Source organism: Nestor notabilis, unplaced genomic scaffold (genome assembly GCF_000696875.1).
Source record: "Nestor notabilis isolate BGI_N333 unplaced genomic scaffold, ASM69687v1 scaffold6130, whole genome shotgun sequence".
Taxonomy (NCBI): domain Eukaryota; kingdom Metazoa; phylum Chordata; class Aves; order Psittaciformes; family Psittacidae; genus Nestor; species Nestor notabilis.
In genome coordinates this window covers 25791-38445 of record NW_009912344.1, presented here as the reverse complement: position 1 = coordinate 38445, position 12655 = coordinate 25791, and the positions used below count along the sequence as shown (strand labels likewise).

Genomic DNA, 12655 nt, shown 5'->3' with positions numbered 1-12655 from the left:
GAGCATGAATGTAAGTGATTAAATGGAGTAGTAGTAAGTGCTTATGTGAAGGGACGTAAGCTGACAGTGCTGACTTCTATCTAATAAAAGAAAACTGAACTGCTGGGGCTGTTTGTGAAGCACAGAGCCTAAACTTTGACCGTTTTGGTTCTTTGTATTCAAATTCTGACACAGGCATGACATCTATACAACAGGTGCATTAGAAATAATATTACTCATATATCTCTTTCTGTGCTCTACAGAATAAGGAAAACAATATGCTGAAAGATCTACTGAAGGCAAATGCTGAAAAAGCAGTGAAGCTGGAGGTGTACAATATCAAAACCATGAAAATAAGAGAGGTGGAGGTGATCCCTAGTAACATGTGGGGAGGACAAGGTCTTCTTGGAGCCAGTGTGAGGTTCTGCAGTTTCCAGGGAGCCAATGAACACGTGTGGCATGTTTTGGTGAGACAGAATTCTTTGGTGGCTTGTCAATGTTTGTACAACCTTGTTTTAAAGGGTAATGTTTAGAAGTAACATGTATGTGGAAGTACCATGCTGAAAAAAACGCAGAAGCAGTCTTGAAGGTTTGTCTGAGGTATCTGAATAGGGAAAAGTAGTGGATCACTGTTAAATGTTGCCTGTTCCTATGAAGCAAAATAACTCCATCCCAACTGGACCAAATAGTGTGTGTTGGGGAGGTTTTTTCATCTTATTTTGAAGAATTGGTGGCAAAAGCAAAAAGATTCTAGCCTGATTGGTGCCTCTGTGATGGCTAAACTACATTAAATTAATATTGATGTTACAAAAAGCATCAAAAAACTGTTTTAAGATCAAGAGAAATAGGTGAAAGAGTAGAACTGAATAGGAAAGACTGTTATGTTTCTGTTTTTTTAAATAAATGCAACTTCTCAACATCTTCAGAGTATCTCATTCTGAATTGGTGGCATCTTGGTCTTTCTTATTCAGGATTTTTTACAAGATGTCATACCTAGGGGTAGACTTTTCCAGGACTTCTATTTTGTCCCATAGACAAAATGTTCTTTCCTCCGTTTTTTGGGTTAGCTTTCCTTTTTGGTAGTGGGGTAGTTTATCCTTCTGCAAGTGCAGATGATGCAATATCACTCTTTTACAGGATGTTGAACCTGCATCTCCTGCAGCTCTAGCTGGTCTACAGCCATACACTGACTACGTCGTGGGATCTGATCAGATTCTTCAGGAGGTAGGGCCCGTGTTCCTTCAATCATGCCTGCCAAGTGTATGTTTGGGGTCTGTTTTTTATGTTTTTCATAAATCTAATGGTGTGTACATAGAATTTGTGGGGATAGTGTTTAGGGATTTGGGGAGGTTGATGTTTATGGTAGATGCTTTATGGTTCAGGTAAACATTATCTTTTTTTTTTTTATGTGACAATAAAGAAGAAGTTGCCTCTAAAGATCAAACTGCACTAGTGAGTTTTAGTCTGTCTCTGGGTTTTTAATATTTCATGTTGAAGTAAATAACTACCTAAAATGCTAACTTGTTTCCAGCTCCTTGTCTTGCACTTTTGAGTTTAATAACCACTACTTTCTTTTTTTCTTAGTCGGAGGATTTCTTTTCCCTGATCGAATCCCATGAGGGGAAGCCGCTGAAGCTGATGGTTTATAACACTGAAGCAGATTCCATTCGAGAGGTAGTTGTGACTCCCAATGGAGCTTGGGGTGGAGAAGGAAGGTACTGATCTCCCTCCGGACAGTCACTGGCTGATGACAGGTTATATACTCACTGTAAATGAGCTCCTGCTAAGAGTATTATTACTATTGAGTACAGCTTGTCAGTTTCAAGTTAAGCTTTGTTTACTTACACTTGTCACACAAAACTGTTAATCTTTCCATAAAAAAACCCTATCTTAGAACTAGGAATTAGGCATGTTCTGGATCCAATCCTGTTTGAGTTGAAACCAATGGCAAAAGCTATGTTGACTTCTCCGGTGTCAGATTCACTAGCTATGTTCTCATAATCAAACATTCATTTAAAGCAAGAACAAAATCCACATCAGGGACAGTTACGTATTTTGTAAAGATAAAAAATAATCAACCGAAAGCTAACTTACGTATGTCTAAATGTCACATGCAGAGTGCTCCTTGGATACTACAAGTAAGTAAAATGATTCTTACAGATAGGTGTTTCTTGCTATAGATTAAAGACTCAAACTCTTTTTGTTTTAGAGTCAAAAATTAAAATGCATACTAGTTTTGTTTTTCAAGTCTTGTTTTACTTTCCTTGCACAGTTTAGGATGTGGTATTGGGTATGGCTATTTGCACAGAATTCCAACACAGTCTGTAATATCCAAGAAAAAGCCAGAAAGCAAACCACCTTCACCCTTGCCAGAAGCTGGAACTCCTGTAGCACCTACTGATGGCTACACAGAGGTATGTAAGAATTAAGTTCATATCTCTGGTATGTTCTCTGGAGTTTCTACATTTTCTGCTTGTTGGAACATTCACAATACAGTATATTTGGGTACAGCATACAACTTTGCTTGAATGAAACAGAATTACGTGAAGAGAAAGTGAGAGCTGCTGATGCTGAGCAGCTGGCAGATCACCAGTTCTGGCCGATAGAAATTTTTGCCAGATATTTTCTTCACATTTGGAACACTTGCATACCGTGTCAGTCAATGAGAATCACACTAGAAGAATACCCTGCTCACTAGGAAATAAACACACTCTGGTCAGATCTGTCATTATCTCAACCCTTTGAGCCCCACGATGGGCACCACCTGACCTAGCCGGGCCCTCCGGGTGACAAAAGCCTACAGCACCCGGGATTCCCAGGGTCGGGCTTGGTTAGTACTTGGATGGGAGACTGCCTGGGTCTGCTCACTAGGAAATAAAATACACATAGAAGAATTAAGAATGGACTGTTCTGAACATACTGGCTTTAAAAGACTACGTTGGAACATGTCCTAATCGGTGGCTTGACTGTCGTAGATTCTCTGAATTGGTGTATTTGGAGACTGAGGCAGAATGCTTTCATAGGAAGGTCATTTTCAGGTGAAGCTTTAGATATAGAAAGATGCTTTTCCTTTTTACTGTGTCATTCCAGACTCCGTTATTGGCACCTACTTCTCAGAGTGACAACTCTGAAGTACTTACGAACTTGGATCATTCCACAGATCAAGAAATAAGTGGCTATTCACCAGAAAGCTCACTTTCTCCTCCTCCCCCTCTCCAGAGAGTTATGGATCCAGGTATATTTTCACAGGTTCTTTTTTCAGCAGTTTTTCAGAGGACATCTAAATAAACTAGTAACATCATGAATCTGAGACTTACAGGAAGAACTAGGAGCATTGGTGGTTGTTTTCCTTGAAGTTTTTGACTTCACTGGATTTCAGAGCTGTAGAATTTGGGTACTGGAAGCCTGACTGAGGTTAACATTCTGCAGGGGTCTTTCCACTAATGACAGCTAACATTTAGGTTAAATTCATATGTATTTAGCGGGGAGAGGACTTCACTGACTTCTGTCTTTTTCAGTCTGAATTTGTGTTTTATCTAAACCAGTACTATAATGTTTTCTTTCTCCTTCAGGATTTCTAGATATGTCTGATTCATTTCCTGAACTTGCTAACTTAAAAGTGTCTGACATGTCTTCATCTGCCTCCTTCAACACACCATCAGCAGATGCTTTAGTAGGCACTGAGAAGTTAATGTCAAACAATGACACTTCTGCTTATTTTGGTAAGTGTAGTCAAGACTTCCTTTGGGCCCCTGACCTCATTTCTGGAGTGGCACCAACTTGTGCCTGCTCCACAGCATCATGCTTTTTGGAAATGAGCCAACTGTAAGAAAAGTCAGAAGGGATACTGGCTAAAATGAGATGGAAACAGTAGCAGAAACCAGATGTAGAAATGGTCAAAAAATAATAGGCTTTTTTATTATATTATAGAATGTGTGTCTTTAAATGAGAATGTCGATGATCCAGATTAAACTGACCTTAGAAGTATGTATTTCTAAAATCAGTCTATATGGGGTTTTGTACCATAGGTTTGCCTTCACACCTGCAAAGTGAAAGCAAAATTGCAGTCATCTTAATGGTGAATTTCTGTGGTGGGCTGACCCTGGCTGGATGCCAGGTGTGCATCAAAGCCACTCTGACACTCCCCTCCTCAGGTGTACAGAGGGTGAAAATACAATGAAAGGTTCATGGGTCAAGGTAAGGGCAGGGGGAGATCACTCAGCAATTGCCATCATGGCCAAAATAGATTTTACTTGGGGAAATTGGTTTTAATTTATTACCAATAAAATCAGAGTAGGATAATGACAAATCAAACCAAATCTTTAAAACACCTTCCCTCCCATCCCCTCCCTTCTTCCCAAGTTCAACTTTACTCCTGAATTCTCTACCTCCTGCCCCACAGCAGTGCAGGGCAGTGGGGAATAGGGGTTCTAGTTGGTTCATCACATTGTCTCTGCTGCTCCTTCCTCCTCAGGGGATGAACCTCACACTCTTCCCCTGCTCCAGTGTGTGGTCCCTCCCAAAGGAGACAGTCCTCCATGAACTCCATCATTAGTCCTTCCCAGGGGCTACAGTTCCTCATGAACTGCTCCAGCGTGGGTCCCTTCGATGGGGTGCAATCTCGCAGGAACAGACTTCCAGGTGGGTCCCTTCCATGGGTGCAGTCCTTCAGGAACAGGCTGCTCCAGCGTGGGTCCCTTCCATGGGTGCAGTCCTTCAGGAACAGACTGCTCCAGCGTGGGTCCCTTCCATGAGTGCAGTCCTTCAGGAACAGGCTGGCCCCGGGGGGGTCCCCCCGCGAGACTGCTCCAGCATGGGTCCCCTGCAGGGTCACAAGCCCAGCACCAAACCTGCTCCAGTGCAGGCTCCTCTCTCCATGGGCCACAGGTCGTGCCAGGAGCCTGCTCCAGTGTGGGCTTCCCACAGGGCCACAGCCTCCTGTGGGTATCCCCCTGGCTGCAGGTGGATATCTGCTCCACCATGGACCTCTGTGGGCTGCAGGGGGACAGCCTGCCTCACCATGGGCTGCACCATGGGCTGCAGGGGAATCTGTGCTCCAGTGCCTGGAGCACCTCCTTCCCCTCCTTCACTGACCTGGGTGTCTGCAGAGCTGTTCCTCTCACATATCCTCACTCCTCTCTCTGGTTCCAATTGCTCCTGTGCAGCTTTTCCCCCTTCTTAAACATGTTATCCCAGAGGGGATATCACTGACATGCCACAGCCTTGGCCAGCAGTGGATCCATCTTGGAGCTGGCTGGCATTGGCTCTGTTGGACACAGGGGAAGCTTCTCAGAGAAGCCACCCCTTTAGTTCCCCCCACCCCACTTCTAAAATCTTGCCACATAAACTCAATGCACTTTCCTATAAAAAAAGATAAAAATAAATTCTTCACACTATGAATGCCTTTCCCTTCTAAAAGGTGGAGTGACTTAGGAATGGTAAATCCAAAATCTCTAGCATTAGGAATACAGCAGACAAAATGGTTCATGGCCTGTTAAAAACCTGCTTGTACCATCAGATTTTCTGGATCTGGGGAGAAGTGAGTAACACAGCCCGTGTATTTGACAGTTGTGAATCTGGTTATGTGCCTGTGTCTCATTCAAGCTGATTTTGTTAGATGTATGGTAACCAGAGGCACTGCACGTTAGACAGGTTTTGTTTATTTGTTGGTTTTGGGTTTCTTTTTCAATCTGTTTCCATTTCTCAGAAAATGCCACAGCTTTAGACCCTGAAGACACAACCATGTGCTCCGAAGGCTCAGTCAAGCAGCCTGAGTTGGATGACCTGCTGTCTTCAGTTCCAGAGTTACCTTCTTCAGCTCTTCCTCACGAAGTCTCTTCAAACACAACAGCAGAAACTGATTCCTTTAGCGACGACATTTTGAGGTTCTTCAACAATATTGAGAGCTCCTTAACCACTACACCGGTGTAACCAGATGGTGAAGCAGCACGTGAACAGAAAGAAGAAGCTGCACCAGATGACAAGTGAAATGGGTGCTGCTTTTGTTTACAGACTGCCATGTGCTGTAACGCTACAGCTTGGAATAGTTTTCTGATCTTGAAAGAATTACAGTTATTCTATTTTGTTAGCATATTATAAAAGAAATCGTATAAAATATGTATCCTGTTATCTCTTCCAATTATTTTTTCATGGATTGCTCTGTGTTCAAATTTTGGAACTCTGTCCAAAAATCATCAAATTAATGGAGAAATTAATGCAGAAACAAGTTGGAGACTGGCAAAAAGTCAAGTTCCTGAATTCACATTTGCCTGCACGTGCCTGATCAGTGACCCTTGATGATGTTTTTCTCAGTATGATTGATGGCATTAAAAAAAAAATTGATGGTTTTGACTTGCAAGAAAGATTTTTCTAATGGTACACCTCACTGAGACAGCTCTGATGCCTTTCAAGGCATTTCCTACCCCGAGATTCTAACTTACTAGTCTGCCAACTGTTATTTTCCTTGGTTAAGAGTCCGTTCTCTGCAGCAGTTATTTGTGTACCATCTCTACAACTACCTTTGCAGGAACAGGCATACCTTGTGGTTTGCAGTTGCAGCATATAGAGAGGACAGAATCATGTTGGTTGGTCCTGTCCTTCACTTCAGCTCTTCATAGACCACGTGTTCGGTCTCACAGTTAAAAAGAAAAGGTAGAGGGAAGCATCATGGTTCTTTGAAACAAACTGAAGTAAAAAACGTGGGTTTTGTGTGTTTTCAGGGTGATTAGCTTTTTCATGAATGTGCTGTGGTTTCTGTAGTGACAGAAATAGCTTTTCTTTAGTTGTGCTCTTCTATTCACCCATTTCTATTTTTATACAGATCGTAAGTTTAAGAGATGGGGAGGGAACACATTTGTGCAGCAGCATCTATTACTTTTTGTAGCTGTCTTGGTTGCAGTTGTCTCCAAAGAGCTTCTGAATGTAATAACAGACATGAAATGAATGACAACTGAAATGGGGGTGGGTTTATACCCCTCAGGAGAGTGATATGTCATGGAATTTTAAAGTTGATGGTTGGGAATAACTTCACTAGAGCTGGTACAGTTAATGTGGTGAAAATCCTTCATAAATGAAGAGAATGGGGTACGAGATTAGGTGGGCACTTAAGATATAAGTTGTAGTACGCTTATTTAGCACAATATTGCCTAATTTCCTTTTCCCTACCCTGTCTCCTGACCCATTCTTACTGAGATCAGGCAGGGAAGTGAGTGATGAGGCTGACGTCCAGCCATGACACACACCAGCAAGCCTGGGTTCCACGGGATTGCCTGGGACACCTCAGCTTAACCAAAACACCCAGGTGTAGCACAAAAGCAGTCTTCAGCGGAGTCCGTCCTTACATGAAATCCGTCCTTTATATCCCTTCATCTCTCATGTTAGTCTGAAACACTGTTTTCACTTGAAATACAGTTGTTCTGAACAGGATGGTCAAAATATCTTTCGCTTTAAAGAAGAATGTATTAAGCCCTAACTTCTGGTAGGAGAATGAAGACATTTTAAACTCAATCTGGTAAAACTGGTCTCTCAATAGCAAAAAGATGATTTTTATTTTGCTATATTGTTAAGATGATTCTCCTCTTTTCTTTCCCCAACTGGCTGCTACAAGGGTGAACAACCAAACACTAAAAATAAATGTGACTGAAGCTATGGGTAAGTTTGGTCTTGGAGCCTGGTGACTGAAGACATCTAGGTGACCTCTTTGGGTTTTTGTTTTTTGTTTAGGACTGTTTCTAGTCTCTTACACGTTTGCCAGGAGTGTTTTTAAGCTGGTGGTAGCTCATTTAAGTGGTGCTGTACCATAAGTATCCTTTGGAAATTTAAGAGCAGGGAATGTCAAAACTTATGCTAAATTTGAAATGGCATAATGCTTTGGGCCGCCTGCGTCCAGCCTGCTCTGTGTTAACTGGCTCTGGGAAGGAGGGCAAATCTTACCTCTTTATGAAAACTTGATTCTTTGGTCATAACGTCCAAATGGGCATTTAGAAAACCAACCTGAGTGTGATTAATAATATAAGTAGTTTGCTTCAGCAAAAGCTTGCTTTGTCTTTGTTTTTGCATTGTGTCCTGCTTTTGAGCACAATCGCATAGGTGGATGGGAAGAATGTAAACTCCTGAAACTGTGAAACAGATAGGAACAAGGGACTTTTGCAGCTGGACATAGGACATATGGCAGTCATGCTTGATCGAACCAACATCTAATCTGGAAGTAACAGAGCAAGGTATGAGATAAGGGCTTTTGGCACATGCACAGGGGTAAGTAGGTCAAAGGTTCATATCAAAGACGACTACTAGCCTTTATTAACTAGCTCTTAAAAGACCCTCCTGGAAGAAAGAATGGAGACTGCATCAGCCGTTGGGAGGTGGGATTCATCTTCCCAGAAGTCCTATGAATATGTAAAAGGCTTGACTATAAGAAACTTTGTACTGACAAGTGTGCATGTGGGATATGAAGGCATGAACCCAGAGCTGTAAATAAACCTTTGCTCCACTGACTTTGTCCCCAGTTAAATATTTCTAAAGGTGAGCACGTTTCTCACATGAGCGTTAAACCTTTCGCAGCAGCATGTTGTATTCTCCTAACCTCTAACTTTATCATTTAAATGCAAAATGAGGTGTTTAACCTTCCCATCAAATTCCTTTTCTTTTGGTAAGTAAGTTGTACATTACCTTTTGAGATGCCTGAAGGTACCTCCCTGCTGAAATAAGGAGAAAGTACTCATTTACTAGTGGGTGCAGAAGTGAGAAAACCGATTAGAATGTCTCGGTTTCTTGGTTTCCAGCACTAACTGGGTAAGCAGCAGACCAGCTCTGCCCACACCCCTGTGCTGCTGGACTGTGGGTTTAGCAGAAATGGAAAGCAGATGAGGCAGCCTCCCAGGGAGAGGCCCTTAATTCAGCATTTCCCTCGGCACCCTTCCCATTCTCTATCTTCCTCCATAACCAGGCAAATGTTTTCACCTCCAAGCAACTCAGACAGATCTAGGCACTGCTACCTCTGGTGAAGTAAAAGCAGTTACAGGTTACTTGCTAAATTTGATTTTACTGTGTTAATCTGTTCAGCTTCCTGGGCATTGCCACTAACATCCACACATCCTCCCTCTTTGCTTTTGCCTTAAGCAAACACTAATTTGCACGGGTTCTGCTGTAACGGCACCTTAAAAGGAAGCATTTGGTTTATGTTACACTTCTAAGCTACAGAAAGTAACGCAGCACTCATAACCCCATGCTGATGATGGTGTCACGATATCCCTCAGGGAGAGATGGGATGTATCCCACCCAGTCTCTAACCAGCACCTCTGGTCTGCATGATGTTTGCACAGCTGCTTACAGAAAAACCTCCACCACGTAGTACAGGAAACAATTCCAGTCAATCACCTCCTCGCTAGCTCAGTGTGTAAGGAAGTGCTTTAACAGTTCTGCTGTCTAGCAGGGTGGTGCCTCCACCTGGCTTTCTGCAGGAGCACACACCTACAAGCGTAAGATCATGTGCTTGAAGACTGATGCTACATGTCAAGTTCATGAAACTTCTAGGGATAAAGTTTGAATCAAATGGGACCCTCTGTGAACGAAAAAGTAATACCTTGGTGTGATGCACCGGCCAAAATGTGGAGTAACTGGATTCATGCCTCAGCAGTCACTCCAAGCCTTCACCTTTGGCAAACACATCCTCACCCCTTCCTTGGCACCTCCAAGCTAATTCACCTCAGCAAACTGACCTCAGCAACATCCCTGCCTCCCCCGAGGCAGCACCTCTCAGGTCAGTGTTGACTCTTGCAGGATCTGAGCCATGCAGCTGGTTGGTCTCTGAGCACCGATCCGGTGGCCTGCTCCAGCCTGACTGAGGTGCACGTGTTCAGTCCCCCAGCTGCCACTCTCCCACCCCTCAAATTAATGGACCCTCAAACTAGTAAATTCCAAGTCCCTCACCACTTGGCAATGAGGCAGAACTGCAATGTTATCTATCTCCTGCTTAGGGCTTATTTTAAGTAAACTTTTAGTGTTTCTAAAAGTTAATTCTAAATCCTTCAAGTGGTTCTTCTCTTCCTAAAATGATTTCTGCCCTTCAGATGCACCTCCTGAGCCTGGATTTCAGCACTACCCCACCTGAAGAGAAGAAAGATTACCTGTCCTAGACAATTTTCTGGGAGACAGGTTACAGCACTAAATACTAGATTTACAGCTCCTTTCCATTAGGAATTTGGAAATTAAACACAAGCTTCTAAAAACCAGTGGCCCTTCCTGTGATTCTGGTGAGCTGTAACTCTTCTCTCTGATCCCCGTGTCCCAGTGAGCTGACTCTTGTATCAGCTCCTCAGTGTTGTGCAGGGGACCCTCCTGCTCTTGCCTTCAGGACTTTTAGAGACAGCACAGCTCTACATAAAAAGACTGCGGTGTTGGTTGATGAGAAGCTCACTATGACCCAGCAGCGTGCGCTCACAGCCCAGAAACCAACCGTGTCCTGGGCTGCATCACCAGCAGCGTGACCAGCATGGCGAGGGAGGGGATTCTGCCCCTCTACTCTGCTCTTGTGAGATCCCACCTTCAGTGCTGCATCAAGGGGTTCCCAACATAAGCAGGATGTGGACCTGTTGGAGCAAGTCCAGAGGAGACCATGAAGATGTTCCAAGGGCTGGAGCACCTCTCCTATGGATACAGGCTGAGAGAGCTGGGCTTGCTCTCCCTGGAGAAGAGAAGGCTCCGGGGAGACCTTAGAGCAGCTTCCAGTGCCTAAAGGGGCTGACAAGATACCTGGAGAGGGGCTTTTGACAAGGACATGCAGGGATAGGACAAGGGGACAAGGGGTGATGGCTCTAAACTGGCAGAGGGGAGATTTAGATTAGATATAAGGAAGAAGTTCTTCCCTGTGAGGGAGGTGAGACATGCTGCCCCATAACTGGCAGTGTTCAAGGCCAGGCTGGACAGTGCTTGGAGCAACCTGGTCTAGTGGAAGATGGCCCTGCCCATGGCAGGGGATTGGATCCAGATGAGCTTTAAGGTCCCTGCATCCCAAACCATGCTGTGATTCTATGCATTTTGTAGTACAAAAGGCCACACTGCCCATGCCAACAGCATTACTCAAGCACATTCTCTACCTCACAAGATCTCAGAGCCTGCATTTGAAGGTTTGCATGCCTGCTAAATTCTTGCATCCAACCACATTACAAGATCATCTTTAAGGACTTTTGTTAAGGAGCTGCCATTTCTTCAGTCATTCAATCAGTTGAGGCTTCAAAGGACTCTGAACTCCTTTGTAGCACAACCATTCAGTGGCAACCATCCAAGCTCTGAAACTGCGTAATTGATTCAATACACAAAACAACTTGAAAATATTTTAGCTAAAGCCTTTTATTCTATACAACTGTGAAACATCATTACCCTTCCTGCATTGCAGACTATTCTGTCAATCTTTCCTGAAATTGTGTTTCGGGATGGTTAGAAAAAAAGAAAAGAAAAATTACAACCTTGGCTGATTTCAACCAAATCACTGGGAGCAATTCCAATGCGTACAACAGGACAGCAAGACAACCCAAAAAAGTAAACCAAAAATCCCCAGACAGTGCCTATGGGAACAAGCATAGACCCTTGCTAATAATAAATACAAGTCAGGACAATTTACCAATAAAGGTTACAGTTCTGTTTAACCATTTAATTCACAAACATCACTACAAATGTGCAGTTAGAGCACAATTGTGTCAAACTGAGCATACACAGCAGTGGGGATTAAAAACTTAAAGTGACTCTCAAAAGGTGGGGAAAAAGACATGCTAGCTTAGTGGTGAACCATAGCTTTTGTTCAAGCAGTGAGTTTGTTTAGGTTAAGAGTGCAGAAGGGAATGATTTGACTATTTTTTCAAACAAAATACAATGGAAAAATATTTTACTTTTTGTTTGACCAATACAAGCCCAGTAATAGAATTTATTGGGACTTTCTTTAGGCCTCAACCTAAATCTTGATAGCAAGATACAGGAAGCGCAAGAGCGTATGTCTCCCGAAGAAACTCGAATAATATACTGCCCTTTGAAGGCACTTGTGCTTCTGCTTCAGACAAGAGTCATTTTTACACCATTTCTTTACGAGGATTTGCTATTTGTTCTGGCTACAAATGTTTTTCTGGGACAGCCCCACATTTTCTCACAAAACGCTGAAATGCCTTTACCCCCTCCCCCCAATAAGTTAAACTCTATAAAAGACTACTATGAGTCTATGACAGTCACAGATTTATAGAAATAACAGTGAAAAGAAGATCTGCATAAATCTATAACAAAAGAACAGCTGCATATAAAACTTTGGAAAAGAAGAATAAGTATTTTTATATCATGAATATGAAATCTACTGAGACGCTTCTAAAGTTTAACATTAAACACTAGAAGTTATTTTCAGAATGGTTTGAAGTTTCAACAAAATGTCACGCAGTTCTGGAGCACAGTTACCGAAAATGAGACTAGTGTATCTTCAGAACACCTAGGACACAGTGCAGGAAGTACTTATATATTTAAAAAGGAAATCTCGAAGTTGCTGCAAAACATGTTCACTCTATTCTGATGCACAGCATCACTGGACTGACCCTGCTACAACATTTATCTAGTGTTCTTATTCTGCACGTCAACAGCTCTCAAAGCAACAACTCCACTGCAGTATTAAAACAATTCTCATGTTAACCCTTCACTTGTAATT

The 12655-nt window shown here is 42.8% G+C and overlaps 1 protein-coding gene across 1 annotated transcript in view; it reads left to right on the top strand.

The window, feature by feature from the left end:
* The window catches only part of GORASP1 (golgi reassembly stacking protein 1, 65kDa), a 6858-nt gene extending 948 nt beyond the window's left edge, over window positions 1–5910 (top strand). The window contains exons 2-8 of the mRNA XM_010019049.1: window positions 243–446; window positions 1117–1203; window positions 1564–1694; window positions 2252–2393; window positions 3070–3214; window positions 3552–3701; window positions 5687–5910. Coding sequence (XP_010017351.1) covers window positions 243–446; window positions 1117–1203; window positions 1564–1694; window positions 2252–2393; window positions 3070–3214; window positions 3552–3701; window positions 5687–5910 — 1083 coding nt within the window. The remainder of the gene's footprint in view (window positions 1–242; window positions 447–1116; window positions 1204–1563; window positions 1695–2251; window positions 2394–3069; window positions 3215–3551; window positions 3702–5686) is intronic.
* The last annotated feature ends 6745 nt before the right edge of the window (window positions 5911–12655 follow it).